The sequence below is a fragment of the Amphiura filiformis genome, chromosome 9 (genome assembly GCF_039555335.1).
Source record: "Amphiura filiformis chromosome 9, Afil_fr2py, whole genome shotgun sequence".
Classification (NCBI taxonomy): domain Eukaryota; kingdom Metazoa; phylum Echinodermata; class Ophiuroidea; order Amphilepidida; family Amphiuridae; genus Amphiura; species Amphiura filiformis.
In genome coordinates, this window is record NC_092636.1 from 21,609,623 (window position 1) to 21,626,855 (window position 17,233).

The 17,233-nt window shown below is 36.8% G+C and overlaps 2 protein-coding genes across 2 annotated transcripts in view; one reads left to right on the forward strand and one right to left on the reverse strand.

The window, feature by feature from the left end:
* Positions 1 to 17,233, forward strand: part of LOC140160745 (periodic tryptophan protein 2 homolog) — a 257,332-nt gene that overhangs the window by 31,026 nt on the left and 209,073 nt on the right. The window contains 5 exon segments of the mRNA XM_072184045.1: positions 4,587 to 4,737; positions 6,085 to 6,265; positions 8,157 to 8,304; positions 11,329 to 11,387; positions 11,389 to 11,501. Of these exon segments, the coding sequence (XP_072040146.1) occupies positions 4,587 to 4,737; positions 6,085 to 6,265; positions 8,157 to 8,304; positions 11,329 to 11,387; positions 11,389 to 11,501 (652 nt within the window).
* LOC140160744 (uncharacterized) lies at positions 1,112 to 3,653 on the reverse strand. Its single transcript, XM_072184044.1, has 2 exons — positions 3,468 to 3,653; positions 1,112 to 3,108 (listed from the first exon to the last, which is right to left on the reverse strand). The coding sequence occupies exons 1-2, from the start codon at positions 3,477 to 3,479 to the stop codon at positions 1,501 to 1,503; spliced, it is 1,620 nt and encodes a 539-aa protein (XP_072040145.1). The 5' UTR covers positions 3,480 to 3,653; the 3' UTR covers positions 1,112 to 1,500.

Consider the following 17,233-nt stretch of genomic DNA (forward strand, 5'->3'; position numbering starts at 1 on the left):
TGACAAATCATCATCAAGTTGTAGGTCAAATAGGGGCTTTGAAGAGACACTACTGCTATCAAATTGAGAAGTTGATGAATTTCCTGGATGTAAGCCCTGACAAGGTGTTTTTGGCTTGGGAGTTGTAGCAACATTTGATGTAGGAGAGTCTGCAGGAGTTAAACTTGATGTTGGAGACTGTTGCATGGAAGCCCATATTTTCTGTCCAAGTTTTGGTAATACTTTGTTGGCCCAAAGACCATAGCCAGCTCCTTGTACTCGCACACGTTGGGTTGTAGGATAGAATGTGATGATGACTGGTGCAGATCCATCATTACTGGTTATTACTTCTCCTCTATAGATACTGCCATTTACAATTTTGTTGTTGCGATCTGAAGAGCCATACAGTTCACAAATCTCATTCTCCAAAAAGTCAAAGGCAGCTTGTTGATGAACTTGCATGGTCAAGGATTGTTTCCTAGATATAATTTCCCATACAGAGGAAGGTACATTTGAAAGTTCCAATGTAGAAAAACCACTAAATTCACCATGCATTGCAGGTGTAGGTCTACATGGGGTGAATAGTAGAGATGTAGGTGTATCCATGGCTGGAGAATCCATTGTTACAGCTATTGTCCAGTCTATTGATTAGCACATCCTGTGTATTGATTGTGCTTGGTGATGATCAAGTACAAGTTACAGTTACAGCAAAATGTAACTAGAAAATTCAAATAAATGTTCACAAATATCTAGAAAAAGGTGATGAAGTACATAAAATGATACACATCATTAGAATCCAGACAATATAATGAACAACTGTATATAAATTTCAATAGTTGAATCGCTGTATTAACTGTAAAATTTGAAGAATTAGTCAGAGCTCAGAGCTAGGTGAGCAGCACAGCTAGGTGAGCCATTCTTGGCTTTTAACATAATCTTTATGGCATTGTGGTGATTGCCCTGATAATAATTTAACACATTGTTTGTGTGTCTTTGTTATAGGTAGCCATCACTGTTGCTATTCTACAATGCACTGCAGTTACAGTATCTGCAGTGGTTCATTAATTCTTTCCTTTACCAGCACCCAGTGAAGTTCAGACAACACCCGGAAGTGCGTTTTCATGAAAGATGAGTCTGAGTTTGCAAGTGTTTCCAGATGGGACATTTCAAAATACTAAGTTTGCATAGTCTAGTTCTGAGATGATGCAAGCTTGGACTGCTTGTTTACAATAATCAGTCAATACAGCACTGAATCCGGTATATGTTGGGAAGGTGGAATTGATGGAGTTTGAAAGAGTTGAGGCATGATTGGACATAGACATTTCTGCATCAAAGACTGCACCAAGGTTGCGGATGACCCCCGGTGTTTGAATGGTAACATCGGCAGTTAATATGGTGATGCCGAGAAGGACTGTATGTTTAGTTTTGAAGCTTCTGCAGATCCATTCTTCTGCAGATGTCACTGTCAAATGTAGCCATAGAATTTCCCAACTTTCATACTGATTCAATTTATCTTCCAAGTCATGGCCGTTGAAATATTTTGACCTGGTTATGGTCGGGCACAAAAAGCTCCATTCTATCCTGAGATAATGCAACACCAGATGGATTTTTAACCTCGGTAGTGACACATCCCAGGTAATCTCCGTCAGCTGTATACCTGTATATCCCGACAGGATTGCCTACAAATTCATTCACCACATATATCTCTCCTTGACCACAACACACAAAACCAGGGCACCACACTTTGATCGTTGGTGGAGGCCGGATGACCCTGACATTGCCACCAGCGTAGTCCATCAGCTGCACAGATGTGCCGTATTCTAACAAAGGATCTTGAAAGGAACTGACGATGTCGCCATTGGAAGTAGCTGCTAGATGACGCACTCTGGCCTGTGTTGGAAATGTGGAGACTTGGTTTAGCTCTGAGTTGTAGATGGATATGCTATTGGAAACATTCCCTACGATGACTTTACCCTTCTGGTCTACAGTTACAGAGTTTCCTTGAGATACCATGTTGTTCTCATCAATAATAGGGACAGTCTGAAGCCTTGTACCATACCTGCCATTGACAATAATGAGTCTCTCTTTGATTGGGATACTAAGGTACTTGTTATCATGTGTAACAGCAACATCCATAGCACCAGTGTAACGATAAAGGGTGTGCAACACCTCACCAGATCTAGTAAACACCTTAACACCCTGTCGCCAACTACATACAGCAATGTCACCATCTTGAGTAACATCGAGTCCATATAGTTGATCAAATTCTGCAGTGCTAAATTGTCCAACCAATTTCCAAGTTGTTTCAGGCGTTCCAGTCGTAAATAGTTGCCCTATAGAAATAGATGCAGGTATGGCTACCTTAAATGTGATGTTACTCAATGCTTTGTCCGTTTCACATGGCGGGCATTGTAAAAGCTTCTTCAGTTTTTCAGACAGTGTAACATGGGAGGATATTACTTCCATTGTGGACCCAGATGTGATCATGCGAGAGGTGTCTTTGTTTATTTTCTCAATGTTTCTAATAGTTGACTCCAGTGTTGCCTTATTTTCATCAAGTGTTTTGATTCGTTGCAATTTTATTTTGTCAATTTCATCTTTAATGGTCTGTGCGGTCTGCCACAATAGGTCGGCACACTTTTGCTCAGCGATAGCAACTGATTCTTTAGCTATTTGAGAATGAATTTCAAGCTCTTTACCCACAATCTCCGTTTCCTGTACGGTCTCTTTATATTTCATCAAAATATCGGTACTCTCCTTAATAAAACCACCCAGCTCTTCCAACTGAACCTGCGCAGCCGTCTCTAGTGTAACACGGTCATGCTCGGTGGGACACTCTTTCAAGATCACGCAGTCCTGGCAGATCAGTTTGTTTTCCGAAGTGCAGAAGTATTTATATGGTTCTTTATGAGCCTTGCACACATTTCCTTCTGTGGCTAGGAGATTCACTTTGCCAGAGTAGATGTCTGTCATGGTCACTATCCTGTGGTTTTTCATGACTTTGAGAGTCATGTGAGAAGCGTAGCATTTTTGACAGAGGTTCTCCTTGCAGTCTATGCATCGTACAGTGGCCTTTTGGTCAGGTGTGTTGCAGTTGGTACAGGTGATGTCAGGACATGGTGTATGACCCTAAAAGGAAAGGAAAATGGGGAAAGAATTACATTTACTATACCCCGAAATACATTCTAATGACTTAAGGGGGTACTACACCTCTGGCCAATTTTGTGCTTATTTTTGCATTTTTCTCAAAAATTATAGCGCATTGGTGACAAGTAATATATGTACATTATAGGGGCAAGGACTGCAACTCCTGCACTGGAAATTTTATTTCAGCACAGATAACAGTTGTGGAGTTACAGTAAAAAATGAGGGAAAACCAATATTTGATCAATAAATCAATAACTACTTGCCTTGAGTTGCTGAATTTTCAGCGCAGTAGTTGTAGTCCTTGCCCCTATAATATATATAACTTCCTTATTTACATGTACCTTTTGCTCCATGGTATCCTGCAATTAAAGTACCCACACTTAAATGATCAGTAAATTTTTTTACTCCCTGCTTAGAAATGTTCACCTCCTCACTACAAAAAGAACAGTACACATGTAATTGCATGATACACAGATCTAATCATTCTCAGCAAAATCCATGCTAGCGTGGCAGTACTTATTGATCATGATGTGATTCCAGACTAATTTTTCTAATTCAGGAAGTTACATTCTTAGAGAAGTAGCCTTTTTGGAAATGAACTTTTATGACCTGTTTCCTGTTGTCATGGTTGCAGCCAGAGTGGCATTGCATGATTCAAGAGATAATTAAGTTGATGAACTTTGTGAACTTGTTCGTCGATATGGCATGAGCGGTAATTTGGAATAGTGCATCTATTATACAGAGTATAGATGACACTTAATGTTCCGGTCTGCCTTTCCTGGTATTTCCTGCAACTGAAGTATTTAAATTTCAGTTTTCTGACATTCTAGATTAAGTTAACTGATCAAAACAACAATTTTAGAGTTAGTTTATGTGTTGTCACCATACGTTCTAATGTTTTAGTTAACATGATTTTGAAAGGGCATTTCGTGATCCACAGCCTCATCCCCCTACTTTTTCAAAAAAAGTTTAGATTTTTATACCACTGGAAACCTCTGGCTACATAATGTTTATGTACCAAATATTTCTTGCAGATTAATTCGTTTTGCAAAAATATCGTCAAATTTGAATTTCGTTCTGGTATACCAGAACAAAATTACAACAGTGGCCTATGGAGCAGTGTAATACACATAGTCATGCATAACTTGCAAACGCAAAATCAGAATCAACTCAATTTTTGGGAAAAAGCTTTTTTCATGGATATCTTCTGAAAAACATAATAAAAAGAGGATGCTAGGATCGCAAAATCCTCCTTTAAGTTTAAAAGACACTTATTACACTTTTTAAAAATTGTTCAGATTGTTAGCAGATGCAATGTTTAAGTTAGTTGTATAAATACATAATTTATTTCCATTTATTGTGCGTTTTTTTTCTGTCTCGTGTATAAAGTAGATAATATAATAATCATGTTTCCAAATCGGTGGCCTATGATGTTGATGTTTTTGTCTTTTCTCTTTCAGGTCCTTGCTGGTCATGAAGGTCCTGTCAGCTCACTAAGTTTCAACCCAACAACGGCAATCTTAGCAAGTGCATCATGGGATAAGACTGTGAAATTATGGGATGTATTTGAAAGGAAAGGTGCCAGGGAAACATTGACATTAACAAGTGATGGTATGTGTATTGCATGATAAATGTGTATTGCATGATCGATGCTGCAAGCATTCAGATGAAGGTTTGAGCATTTGGAGTTGTACTAAAGGGTTCACGAGTATGAGTTTCCCTAAAGACTTTTTTAAATAAATTTGTGTTTTATCAGGGCTGTCAACACTCACGCATTGGCCGTGAGTCTCACGCATTGGGTCACTTTCTCACGGTCTCACGCCAAGATAGTATAATCTCACTCCTAGGTAGTAAATCTCACATAAAATGCTGGGAAATGAGGAAAATCTCACGCATCGTCAAAATGATTTGTTGTCCCTACCCCGGAAAATGAGTAAAATCTCACGCATCGTCAAAATGATTTGTTGCCCTCCCCCCACCCCACCCCGCTTTTCAGATTCTCGAGCGCCAGGGCTCAAATAATCATGGGTCAAAATGAACATTGTAGTCGATAAATCACGGTGTACAGCTCTGTCTCACGCCAAGCAATTCCAAAAAGTTGACAGCCCTGGTTTTATGAAATTATATTTTGATAAACTTATTGGTAGAACATTTTGTGTCACGCACCTGGTCCAATTTACGTTGTCATACATCATTGCCTTTGGTCACAATGGCTCATTACATAAAAAAGAGGCAGTTTTGAAAGATGCACTTTGGTCCATTGAAATCTTACTAAGCATGCCAAATTTAATATACAGTAAGTACAGGTCTATTACATTTAGTGGGAGTTGAATAGACCAAAGTGCTTGCAACTTTCTAATTCTAATTTGGCAGTCAGCAGTGACCAGTATTGATGTAATTTGTATTTTCAGGGATCAAAACCTTCTGTTCATACCCTCTTTATGGTAAAAAAAGTTTCAATTGCAATATAATCCAATTCTTCTTATTGCTTTGTCTTTCGGACAGAAGTGAATTAAAATACACTTTTTCCCCAAGCACCTATAGTAATTTGTTTTTTCCTACAATGTCATAGTTTGTTTTTATTTAATCTGACTAAAATAAGATTAAATAAATTATTTGCTTATTGAGATGTTACTTACATCATCACTTTTGCAATTTTACTTCCACATAAGACTTGACTTTTCAATTGGTGCCACATCGACAGCCTGCTACGCTAATCGCCTAGGTCATTTTTTGTAATTTTGAGAACAATGTACAAAATATGGTTCAAGCATGCATTTAAACATATTGATTCACCAATCTTTGCACAAGAACAAATGAATCACATTTTGTTCTTTGTTCTCAAAATTTCAAAAAATGACTTAGGCAATTAGCGTAGCAGGCTGATGATAAACTCTTTCCGAATGAAAGTGTAATGTAACTTACCATGTGTGTACACACACCTTTTCCGTTGTCCAGTGTTGGGAGTTGCATTCAGACCTGATGGCAAGGAGGTAGCAGTAGCTACATTAGATTTCCAGATCACATTTTGGGATGTGCAGTCAGCAGTGCAGACAGGATCCATTGAAGGCAAGCATGACTTGGGTAGCGGAAGGAAAGACACAGACATGGTCACCGCCAAGACATCTTCATCGGCCAAGTAAGATGATTGACTAATACATCTATTAGGCCATCTTAATTAAATCCTGTGTCTCAAAGCTTGTGAGAAATTAAAAACCTAATGCGGAATGTGGTGTTTTTTGCTATATTTTTTTTTAAATTTTAATTATTTTTTTATGTGTCAGTACAGGATTTTGGACAAGCATTTTGTGCAAAAAATATCCAATGTTGCAAATGTTGGAATAGCAGACAAAAAAGTCACTGCTACAAACTTATTATTCTTCTCTTTTATTATTTTTGTGTCCAAAGTTTGCGGAAAAAATCGAAAACTTGAAATCAAATACGAATTTTAAATTTTATTTTTGCCTTTTTGTTAAAAATCAATAAAAAGAGAAAAAAAAATGAATTTCTTGTTTTTCAAAGAGGACTGTGCGCATGATTTTACCAACGCGCGCGGCAGCTTTGAGACACAGGATTTAATTAAGATGGCCTTATCAAAGTGGAACTTAAAAATATTAATTTTCATTTTTTCCACACCCTAAATTTTACTGGTATTTGTTTCTTCAAAGCTGGAAGATTTTTGCAGTGTAATAATTTGATTTCCTTTTGCAGGTCAGTTGGTTTACACAATACACCATTTTGGTATTGCCCAAAATCCTTTGGAGCATAAATGAAACTACCTTATCAAAGGCTTATACTTTTTACAGCCAGATGCCATTACCACTATGGCTTTGAATCGTAGTGCATGGAGAAACTTTGTAGTTACCTCCTTCGCAGCTGAATGAAATGAATACGCATACTTGGTGCGACTGTGCATGCTTGAAGCTACTGTGCTTGCTCAAAGAATGCACAGTGGCATTGGGCCACTTATATGAGATAGTTTTGAAAATATTTAGTGTAGTCATGCATGCACACAATCTTTTCAAATTCTTGGGCAAACCATCTGCAGGCATGAGAATTTTCAGTTTAAAAACTGAATTCAGTTTTTTTTATTGTCAAAATTTCCGCAACTTTATTTAATTTCAGCCTGTTTTTGGTACTTTTTGCCCAATTTCACACGCATTTTCAGTTTTTTCAGGTTTTTTTAGGAAAGTGCAGTCTCATGCCTGCATCTGGGAGAATGGTCTATTAACATTTATAATGCCAAGTTTGGAGCAAAATGCATGATGTTCTACTTGTACTACTGAAATAATGTGATGTGATTGGATGCTGAAATATATGTGACCATCCACCACAACTGAGCCCGGATGTCGCCAGTGCCACTATTGAGATATGCTCCATTGAACTTAACAATAAACAATAGGAAACAAAGGATTTATTGACTGTTTTATTGATTTTTCACTACTTAAATGTCAAGTACTATAGACATGATATATATCATTTTAAAGCTAATTTCAAGCAGAATATTTTGGTTGAATATCTCAAAAATTATGATTGGCGACTTCAGGGCTCAGTTGTGCTGGATGGTCACATATGATGTGGCCAGAGGCAGCAATTGTGATTTTGAGATGCAGGCAAAAATAGGAAGCAAAGAAACAATAATATACATTATAGAGATTTGTGAGTAATTTTTATTTGGATTTGGCTAACAAAAATACCAGTTTACATTATAGAGAATTGATAGAAAATTGGCATTTGGAAGTTGATGTTCTGCATCTCATAAACTTTGCAACCAATTGTGACAGGAATATAAGAATCTCAGCAATAATAGAACATATGGTTATTGTGCTTGTTGATGATAATAATAACTTAATTTTTCAAAATTCTTGTTTTATTCGGCTTCGTTGGATTAGAAATTCTGATCATTATACATGTATGCTTCAATGAGCTGATGTCACCCTTGCAGAAATCTCATATCACTATTCCATCAATTTTAAAATATGTTCCTATCCCAAATGTGTTCACTATTTTTCTTCTTCTTTGTCCCACAGGTCATTCAACACATTATGTTATTCAGCAGATGGCAGCTGTATACTAGCAGCAGGTAGATCCAAGAATGTCTGTATATACCATGTCCGGGAACAGCTACTCCTCAAGAAGTTTGAAGTGTCTTGTAATCGCTCTCTTGATGCTGTCCAGGTTAGTTCTCACCATCAAAAATCTTTCAAAATCATTGCTCTAACTTCACCCACTCGCTGCTTCTTACCTTCATTTCAACATGGTTCAATGCCAGTGCTAAGAGATTGTAACATCGCTTCAGCATTATGACCTTAAAGCCAGAGTAATGGGAGACACATTCGTCCACGCCCGAATTTAAAATTTATTGATACTTATTAACGGTAAGATGTATTATTTCACTTGAAACTGATAAATACCACTTGTTAATATTTCCTGCATTTTTGTTTGATTTAAAAATCATTATTTCACTCTTTTCAACTCTAAAAAGTCACATGGCTCAAGACAGCTCAGTAAATTGGCGAGAAATAAATAAGTCAGGAATGCGCAAATGCGAAATAATAAATATTGTGATTACGCGCGCGATCCGCATTGCGTGACGCGGCGCAACCCTGCGTGTATGTCCAACGCAGGCAAGTCGCTTTCGGTATGTTGTTAACGCCAGCAAACGTGTGTATAAAGATTTGCAGTCAAAATGCCAATCAGATTTTTTAATTATTTTGAATTTTGAGGCACTAAAAGCAGGCATTATGGATTCATTGATGCAAAAAGATGCAAATTTAGCACATTCACCAGATACAGCTTTTACAAGCGTGAAAGTCTTACCGTTTTAAAATATAAGGACGTTTTTATTTTTTTTTTTTTTACGTCGATTTCTCAGAGTTCACTTTTGACAACATTATGTATAGTTTTATATACTTTGGATATAAAATTCAGAAATAATGATGCTCGTAAAGGTCTTGTTCTCTCCCATTACTCTGGCTATAAGTGGGTTAATGTAAGTAAAAAGATATGGGAGTCTAATGTGCATAGGCGTAGATCCGGGGGGGGGTTTAACCCCCCCAATATTTTGCCAGGGGGGATGCTCCATACAATCATCCCCCCAATGTTGACGCCTGAATATAAGTTTCTGACCAAATTAACCTCATATTTGCCCATTTTAGCCCCAAAAGTGCCAATTTTCGCGCACTTCGTGCGCATTTATTCCACTTTTGCACCATATTTCATCGGTTTAGCTTCAAAACAGCAACATTTTTCGCGCGCTTCGCACGCATTTGTACCATAAACTTATTCTGTCACCAAAAGGTGCTGCATTCACTATACTTCAAGAATTTTTTTCCAACCCCATCCCCCCCAATGTCAAAAAGAAATCTACGCCACTGCTAATCTGTTCAATGCTGCCTGCAACTTTATATATGATTAGGTTTCTAAGGTGTGACTCTTCTGATACAGGACCTCCACTTATAAGTAGATACTCTTTCTCGACAGGAATTCATAATAAGTTACAATATTTCTACAAGTACACCGTTGGTTATCACAGTAACAGTGCAGCTGGTCCTTGTGTGAGTGTCAAGCTATTGTCAGATGTGTCTCTGCATGACTTCATCAGGATGAAGTCAGAGAAACACATCTGACGAAAGCTCAACCATTCACACAGGGACGTACTGTGAGAACCTCCAAGCCTTTGATTTCTGGGGTCAAACACTAACAATGATTATTTTTTCCATGTTTTCCTAACATCATGTGAACTTTTGTGCTTTTAAATTTTGATTTCAGTCTTGTTCAACATATTGTTAGTTTTTATCAATGAAAATTGTGGTAGAAGAAGTGCCTAAGTGCAAACATTAAGTTTTAAAAAAATGTAGTGCAATACCTTAGAATTCCATCTACAAGCATATGCCTCTAAATGAGGTTTTTTTTTTAAACGTGATGCAGACACAAGGCGCTTGACAATGGCAGATTTGGCACATTTTGTTTGAAACCTCCTTGTCTTTTAAAGACAGTTACTCAACCATGGAATAAGTTATGGTCACAAATTTGGTGTCATTTTTGACAAGAAAGAACAATGTTTGTATTGATATGAAACAATATAGAAATGGTTTCAAATATTTCTGATATAAACCCATTTTGGAAAGTTTCCAAACTTTTTTTGAGGAGTTTAGTTGGGCAAACTCCAAATGTTTTTGTCTCATTTGTCAAATATAACTAATTTAGAGGCATATATGCTTGATTTTATGGTACTCTCAAACTCAAATAAAACATGTGGATCAGAAACTTCAATCTTTTTGTTTAAAAGTTGAGGTATTTACACATTTTGTGTTATTTTTACATGTATGTTTGAAAACATGAATGATTGTGACCTCTAGAAAATATGAAAGCATTGGACCCTGTTCTTCATAGAACTATTTGTGAACACTTTAGTGCTTCTTCCACTACAGTCTTCAGTTAGTCTGTGGAACCATTTTATCGGACCTTTCACTTATCCTAAACCTGACCTCGGTGCAACATTAACCTAAACCATTAACTTAAGGGTAGACGAGGTATTGTTGGTCGAAGCAGCCAAAAAAAAACCTCAATTTTCATTATCTAAATCAATACCGTAGAATTCCGTCTAGAAGCATATATGCCTCTAAACGAGGTTTTTTTTTAAACAAAAGATATGAAAGGCCAATACCCTTCTCAAAAACATTGCAATAGATTGATCTTACAAATATACATGTTTGTACAGCCGCTTTTATCAGTAATATAGTTGTTCAAACTCCAAATAACGTTTTTGTTGAGAGTGTCCGCCTCTTGTCTCTTGTGTCAAAAAACCCTTGTTTTGAGGCATATATATGCTTGTAGACGGAATTTTACGGTATATTATTGAAAAATAACACTTTGATGTTTTGCAAAAGTTCATTCTACAAATCATATACTTTAAAAACTTGATTTATTGTTGTAAATGAGTTATATACATTTTACAAAAGATTTGTTGTTTCAGCCCTGTTTACAACATAACTCAAGAACCACAGGACCTACAAAAGTATATCTGTGATATTTGAATTCTTCTACACACACACTATGAAATGATCAATGCAATTTTTGCCAAATCTCAATACCATTCGCAAGATGCTGTGAACTACCAAATCGCAACAGTTTAAAATAGTTGCTAACCGTAACTCAGTCGCTGTAGACACAAACCTGACTGATAAACTTTTTTGACAGGAATATTTGGACCGTCTTAAGATGACAGAATTTGGCAGCTCCGCTCTTGTGGATACAGAAGGGACGAGGACAGGAACAAGCGCTGAGTTTACCGGGTGTAAAAACAGGAGACATGAGTTCACGCTACTTCAAACCAGAAGTCAATGTGTCGTGTGTGCGCTTTTCAGCAACAGGTGAGTTAGACATCAATTTGTTTTTCCCTTAGCAGTCAAGTTAACTCAATCGATAAGGCGTTCGATTATCAGATGCGAGAGGTTGCGGGTTCGAACCATGGCGGTGCCTAGTATGCTCTCGTGGAAAATTTAGTTAGCTTGAAATTCCCTGGACAAGGAACTTACTGCTAATTATCTTGTTGTAACCTGTAGGAAACTCGGGGAGCTGATCCTGGTTGCGATGGTTATTTGTGGAATGTCTAGGGTGTGCGCTCTCTTGTTGCAGCAAAGTCCCTGATTTTTGGTTAAATGGTTTATGGAATGATGTGGGGCCGTAGTGGTCAGCGACAACCTTTAAAGTGTGCTGAGGCTTGTGGATCAATGTCTAGGCATTGTGTCTGTGCATAGCGAACTATAAATCATCACGCTTTTTGTTTTTACCGTAAATAATCTAATGAGATTTGTTCCCACAAAATGAGAGTTGCACATTTTTATTTTTGAGTTGTGGATTATAAGCTTTAAAGTGATACTTTGCACTTGGTGTTATTTAAAATAAAATACTGCTGATGCTTCAAAGTGGAAATTGAAACTACCCCCTCTGTGTTGTGAATGTACAAACCTGAATAATAGAGGGCGCTGTATAACAGCACCACTGATTCACTTCTTGTATCATGAATTTGACAAAAATCTCGACTCTTAATGTGTAAGACTACCCTCTGTTGACGACAAGACTGCAGCGCACATGGAGATGTAATAATATTGGAAGCTATGCAAATAAAGCCATCTCAAGTAGTTAAATGGTGGTTGGGACAAGTGCTTTCAAGTATGCGCATGTGTGGCAAGGAGCATGACTGAGAGGGTAGGCAAAAGCTGAGCAATGCTCAAGCTTTACATAAATGCATATTTGATGGGGTATTTATAATGCAGTCAAAATCTGGACTTTTTGTGGCATTTTGTATCATGTTTTAGATTAAATTACATGGCCCAAAAGTAAGTGGACCCATAATTTTGGTCATAATATCTCATAATATATGATTTTTTGATTTCATATTTCTCTTACAATTGATTAGACACTACATTTCACTTGGAATGGTGATTATTACTCACATGTTTTCCTTTTGAAAGAAAGCAGTCCTGAATTGTTTGTTTAAAAAAAATTGCATATATGCAAAATTATTTTAATTATATAAAACAGCTTTCATTGAAAAATATAATTTGTGACTGTCCAGTTGAAATCCATACACCCCTTATGGATGACAAGTCGTCTTTCTGCTGGTTAACCCTCAACATTTTTTGGTATTTTGTGCAAACTTATGACATTATTGGCCAATGAATTAAAATATGAGCAAGGAGGCAGCAAAACTTAATGGCCACCCCCTAAAGCCAGTAGGATTAGATTTAGGTATACTTATAGTATCAGTGGATGTATTAATGTAAGGAGTGACATTAGTACTGTAAACGTGGTTATTTAGCTAAATATTTGTGCTTTGCCGATTTTGTTTCTAAATTTGCGATATTGAGTTTTCTTCCATAGAGGTATGCATAAAAAGAATATGCACAGTGCACACATTTTTTTCGCAGCAGCTGTATTGAGATGTGGTAGCTGTTTTGAGTATGAAAAAAGTGAAAAATTATGTACTGCAAAAATGTCCACTTTTCAGTATTAGTTTTAGGGTTAGGATTACTATCCTATTACAAGCAGTAATGGGCTGTTCTAGTTGAAATCCATGCACCCTCTATAGAAGACATAACCTTAATCTCCCACCCAGGGTGTAGATTTCAAATGGAATCGCCCAATCACACTCCTGTGTGGGAGATTAAAGTCTTGTCATCCATAGGGGGTGTATGGATTTCAACTGGCATACCCCAATGCGACCTATGCTCACTTATAAGTAGTAGATCACTAAAAATATTCAGGGTTAATTACACCATGCAACAAGATCTGTTAGACATGTAACCTACATATATAATTGAGGTCACTGCTATACATAGCAGTGCAGTTCTTTAACCAGCAAAGATTCAACATTTTTGAGCAATTTTATTGTTATAAGTAATTGATAAAGCTAGATCACATCATTTTATTATCAAAATGCACATAAATACTAAATAATAAAGGAATACAATATGCTTTTTTGATGATAAAGAGATGTGATCTCCCTTTATTAATGACTTACCAAAATAAAATTACTCGTAAATGTTGAATCTTTGCTGATTAAGGGTAGACAAGGTACTGTTGGTCGAAGCAGCCAAAAAATATCGATTTTCATTATGCAAAAGTTCATTCTACAAACCATATACTTTCAAACCTTGCTTGATTTATCGTTGTTAATGAGTTATGTACGTTTATGTAAGTGTTGCAGGTGTTTCAGCACAACATAACTCAAGAACTACAGGACCTACAAAATTATATCTGTGATATTTGAATTCTTCTACACACTCGCTATGAAATGAGCAATGCGATTTTTGCCAAAGCTGACTACCATTCGCACGATGCTGTGAACTACCAAATCGCAACACTTTAAAATAGTGTCAAACCTTAAAGAATTACTCATTCCATTCAAATTCTGAAACTATAGAATGTTGTTTGGTAACATACTGAATATTACTGACATGCAATGTAAAAGAGAACGGCACTTGGACTGCTTCAAGTATTGATGCTAGTTTTCAGTCCGCCAAGTACATGATGGTAGTAGTTATTACAAGTGGGTTTAAGTTGTAATAGAGCCAGCCTCAATGAATTATGAAGACATTACATTTTGACATCTCGGCCCCACTACAAAACTGCGTCGTTGATCAATGGAGTAGAAAATCAGTTTTGTATCAGTCGGTTTCATCTTGTAATCTATCCATGATGCGACCAATATGGTTAGCCTTTTCACTGCTAGTAGCAGTGTGGTATGGTTGTTTGTTTGTTTGTTTGTTTACAACTATGTGTGTATATGTATGCATGCACATATTTTTGGGGGAGGGGCTTACCCCAGGCGCAAGTCCTCTGGGGTAAAATTGAAAGGAGCGGCAAAATTCACCTTTTCTCTAGCGCCTCCATAGGAACGGCCTGGATAAGCCACTGGTATGCAGTGCACATGTTCATTTTTACTATCAACTATATAAACATTTAATAAGAATATCCACTCATAAAGCATGGACCTACATGTACTACAAACCTTGATGAGCATACTTGCTTATTTATGACAGAAATGCCATCTGTTAACACCACTATGCGTAAAAACAAGCGAAAAAACATGATTGTTATGTCAAATAATTTAAATGTCAAATTATTTGCATATACATGAATATTAATGAGCTCCTTTGTGTATTTTGACAGAAATATAATTTATCCATTGCACTGCTTTTAATTGCGGTAGCTGATGAATTCCAAACTTTGTAGGCAGAAAGATCACATGATGAGTTCTTGTGCTGTATGATATTAAGTAAAGATATTTTATGAATTTTAATGAGCTTATTTGCATATATCAGATTTTGTGATTTCATATAATTTCATGTAAGGGTAAAGGCTTGCATAATTCCTGTTCTGATGTCAGGAAATAAAATATATGTGAAAATCTATTAGGAAAGACCTGATGATAATGATTTTAATGGCGGGAGATTGGACTTTGCTAATAATGTCATCTGTGATTGATGGCATACATATAATTCCATTATCATTAGCGTCATTTTGTTGGAAGTAGGCCATCTTCTCAAGATATCGGTCAACATAATAAGGGAAGTATAATATTTGTATGATAACTTGGTGTTCATTTATCTGGTGTTGTTAGGTTTACTGACCTATATATGGCTTCCTCTACAAGATTGTGCATCAGTGTAAACATTGTCCATTTTCCACATTAATTTAATTGATTTATCTGCATGATGCAATGCGGATCCATTTTTGCTCTCCTTATTTCTGTAGTTTTGCTCATATTGATTGTACATAATGAAAACAACTTATGCAACTTTGCTTTGTAAAATTCGTACACTAAATTATGCCTTGATGAGCAAGCAATAATTAGTCAAATTTGATTTGCCAAATTTAAAATCACCTACTGATGTAATGAATATGTTGTCAGTCAGTATTTAACTTGAATTAGCATTAGAGTACAGGCTGTATCAAAATGTTTGGTACCCAGTAGTTTTTGGAGTTTTGTTGACAAGCCTGCTTCTTCAATATGCAACATTGGATCCTATGCCTAGGATTGATAGTTTTATGACCTTTCATAACATTCATCTATAAAATAATGTAGCTCCTATGTTGTATTTTGATGTAGCAGTCTTGTCCAAAATCAGAGGAAACTATTGGGTACCAATCATTTTTATACACCCTGTATATGAATATTTGAATACAAGAGGAGACTTGTAGCATAGGCTTCAAAATCATCAGATCCTTGGATAAGATTGCAGTTTTGAGTGACCACAGTGCATATGCTCCATTCCACCAAGGTGTATCAATGGGTACCCGTTTATGCTGCGAAGGTAACATACTTATTGTGTGGGGTGGGGGATAAAGGTAACAGACTTATTGTGTGGGGTGGGCAAGTAGTAACCCATCCATAGCAATGTCACACAAGGCTTAATTACTAATGTATTCAATGAAAAACAGGTGTATAGTACACTGAAAATTTAAGACTGAAGCGATCATCGAGTACAGATACCATTCAGTACCAATATACATGGAGTTTTTTTATATTATTTTTGTTTGTTTTTTCCACGGATTTGGAGAGTCCCTGGACTTAGAGCTGCTTACTAGGATCATGCGTGACTGATTTTAAAAAATTGAAGAAAAAAAATTCTTTAAGTTTGTATCTTGAATGGGCAAAGTTATTTATTAAAGATAAGAATTATCCTAGCAAGTGATGACTTCAGGAACTTGGGTTCAACATTGGCCAATTATTTAAACTGACTCGATTACCCAAGCGTTTAAAAACACAAATTAACTTTAATAGAACTGGAGTGGAAAAGATGTAAAACTAGAGCGGTTCTCGGCTTTCGCGGTTCTCGGCATTCGCGGTTCTCGGTAGTGTGGGTTGGTCCGTATGTGACGTTTCTGTTCAGAACCTTGTGTGACCCTTCCCCCAGAAAAAAATCATCCGCCACCACTGGGTATAACAAGGGCCCTGTAAATGCAACTGGGGAGACAGAGCCTCGAATGACGCGTTTGTGTTTTCAGTCTGATTTCAGTTCCCTAACAGGTACAAAGTTTACGCATTATCATTAGGCCTACCAAGTATTGTATGTCCTATAATCTCTTATGTATGACATGGATCTTTACCATGATTGTGCAAGCCAAAAAATATCATTTCAATACCCCAAACATGCGTTAAAAAAAGACCATGTTTTACACATGCAACCTCAAGTTTAGACATATAATTTAATTTTCCCTAAACCCTCATGCACGGGAAAAATCATGCCGCCACCATTGGTTATGACAAGGGCCTTTTAGGGTGCACACCAGTAAATAAGCCCCACTGACTTTCTGTACAGACAGGGGCCGGAAAACAACTCAGTTCTTCAAAACTTCCCTTTCTGCAAGCAGAAGGTCAGATGACGACATCCATTGTAAAAATTAATATATGGATTTCAGGATTTTTTTTCCAGAAATATTGTAAAAAGTTCAACCTATAACCCATACAGCTAACGCCACCTCACAAACAGCTTGGTGTTTCTGAAATGTAACACATTTTGAAAGTCGTCATAAAAAGTCGGATCCTGCTAAATTTACACAGACAATCTAATTTACAGGCCTAAATGATGATTAA